At 47.0% G+C, this 2500-nt stretch overlaps 1 protein-coding gene across 1 annotated transcript in view; it reads right to left on the bottom strand.

Annotated features, from left to right (window-relative positions):
* Positions 1–358: 358 nt before the first annotated feature.
* Positions 359–2500, bottom strand: part of LOC119591418 — a 7659-nt gene continuing 5517 nt past the window's right edge. The window contains exons 2-6 of the mRNA XM_037940162.1: positions 1651–1893; positions 1388–1444; positions 992–1166; positions 756–858; positions 359–662 (exon numbers count right to left, since the gene is read on the bottom strand). Coding sequence (XP_037796090.1) covers positions 509–662; positions 756–858; positions 992–1166; positions 1388–1444; positions 1651–1893 — 732 coding nt within the window. The 3' untranslated portion in view covers positions 359–508. The remainder of the gene's footprint in view (positions 663–755; positions 859–991; positions 1167–1387; positions 1445–1650; positions 1894–2500) is intronic.

Genomic DNA, 2500 nt, shown 5'->3' with positions numbered 1-2500 from the left:
ACCCTTTCTGATGGAGCCTCTTCTACCTTTTTAATGGTGCCCGTTCACCCTTTCTAATGGAGCCTCTTCACCCTTTCCAATGGAGCCTCTTCTACCTTTTTAATGGTGCCCCTTCACCCCTCCTAATGACACCCCTTCTACCCCTTCCAATGGATCCCCTTCATCCTTGCTAATGAAGCCCCTTCACCCTTTCTAATGGTGCCACTTCACCCCCTTCTAATAGCGTCCCTTCCACTCTTCTAATGCTGCTCTCTCGACTCTTCCACTGCCGATCAGGGCGCCTCACCCTCTCTACTCAGTGTTCTTTATATGGAAAAGTAACGTCTTGGTCAAAATCAAGGCAACAGAAATGCTGTTATTGTTGGCCAGGAAATTTATTTGAAGAAAAAAAATCGTCTTCATCTATAGTAAAATATAAATATGAATAAATACAGTGTATAATCATGTGCTCTAGATCATATGGACGTGATCATGCTACATATGCTTCCGTATACATGTGTATTTGTGTTCATCCATGGACTCGGACTTTGTGCTCGCAGATGATGGCCTTTTCGTGGTGGCAGGCGATGTCGTGCCACTTGACGCCGTCGTCGTAGAAGTTGTTGAGAACCGCCAGGCAGTGCTCGTTCCCCTCTCGGTTGTCTGGTTGTGGTCGATGATTCCTGATGATCACATTGGTAAGAGTTAGAAGAGTTTTCGGAAAAACGTAGCTTCTGGATGTGTCTGAGTGAAAGGAAAAGCCAGGAGGCACTTACCCGCCGGTGTGAGACCAGTTGAGACCCACGAATTCAGCACCTGAAGCCCAGGCGAAGCCATGGTTCTTGATCTGACCTGAGGTCCAAATCCATGGTAGATGATCTAAAAAGAAGATAAAAATGCACACATTTAGCAAAGTTGCATACTCATAGCTTCGTGGACTCGAGCCTCGACCCTTGAAGGTTCGGGTGTGAATCCCACAAACACAAGAGAGAGGATCAGCTTGAAATATTACCTCTTGTAATCGCATCCCTGACGAGACTGTCCTCTTGGTGAGTCTCGATGCTGATACCCTGCCAGCCGGAGCCAAGGTTGCCGCAGTACTGGTTGGCGCCATCCCACGTGTAGGTCTTGCTGCCGTCATGGCGCCACGAGAAGTGGTACTCGCTGTCGCCCAGCCTTTGGTCCACCTGAAGTCGTCCGAACAAACATTGTTGTAGGTGGCCAAAGAATGTTTGATGTTAGAGGTTTCCTTAATCGATATCTACAGTGGGAATAATTTAACTCAAAATAAAAACATAGATTGTTACAAAAGGTTAGATGAAGGACCTCGCCAATGCATGCACATATACGAGACAATTCAAGGTGTGAAAGCTGCCCTGAATGCAGGGGCAGGAGCCTCGACACTCACCGGGACGCCCGAAGCAGCTGGCTGGGGCACCACAGGTCCACTTCGGCCTCGGTGCACCTGTGATTCAAGTCAAAAGGTTTTGTCATTAGTTTGTTAGATTTGGTTTGAGGGGAAGATATTCTGGTCAAGGAAATCGACTCAGGCAAGTAGGAACAATCTAACTCGTGATGACAGTAAAGCATTTGCTTCTGCAGATTAAGTTTTAGCCTTGAATCTTTTCATTTGACGATATATTGCCACACTAGAAGGCTCTGAGGACTCACCGGGGGCACGGGAGCCGGCTGGTGCACCACAGGTCGCACAGGTGCTACGGGTCGCACGGGACGGTGGACGGCGGCAGGTCTGAAGCCATGTCCTCTACGTGGGAAGCTGAAAGCATTGGGCCTGATTCCATGCCTGGCAGGAGGGAACCGCCCATGCCCAACGGGACGGAAAAGCCTATGTCCACCAAGGAAATTATCCCCAGCAGCCACAGCAGCCAAAGCCAACAGCAGTAAGAACTTCATCTGTAAATCAGAGACCAATACACTTACAGAATGAGCTAAATAGTCAATAGATAGAGCGATAGTCTCCAGTCACACTGCGGATTATCTTACAACTTATTTAGAGTGCATCTGGGAAATGTACATTAGATAAGCAATTTCTAATTCATCCTCAACTGCGTTTTCACACTTCGAGTCAATTCACAAACCACTATCTATTATGCAATCACAATACACAACTTGTTTACAAAGATCTTTCGTCTAATTGACATAAAAGAGTTCAGACGTGTGATCTTCCCCAGCGCCCGGCCGGCCTACCATGCTCAGCGGACGGCGAGCGAATGTGTTGACTGCAAGCAGAGCCGCCCTTTTATATGCAACTTTTGCTCTTGCATTTGCTTTGAAGTGAAGGTCACTCGTCTACGTTTCCTCCGGTTTGCCCCTCTTTCCGTAGCGGTAGAAGCGTCTGATTGATATCTAGAGAGAAGATACTGAAGTACCTTCTCCATACGGACTTCGATGGCCACATAGATACTGTTCCTTTTTTCTGCTGCTTTCCATTACTTTTATGTTTTGTTTTTGTTTTGAAAAATGTATGGTCCCTCTCTCTACATTATAAATATACACATGC

Source organism: Penaeus monodon, chromosome 3, assembly GCF_015228065.2.
Source record: "Penaeus monodon isolate SGIC_2016 chromosome 3, NSTDA_Pmon_1, whole genome shotgun sequence".
Classification (NCBI taxonomy): domain Eukaryota; kingdom Metazoa; phylum Arthropoda; class Malacostraca; order Decapoda; family Penaeidae; genus Penaeus; species Penaeus monodon.
This window is presented reverse-complemented; position numbering and strand designations above follow the sequence as displayed.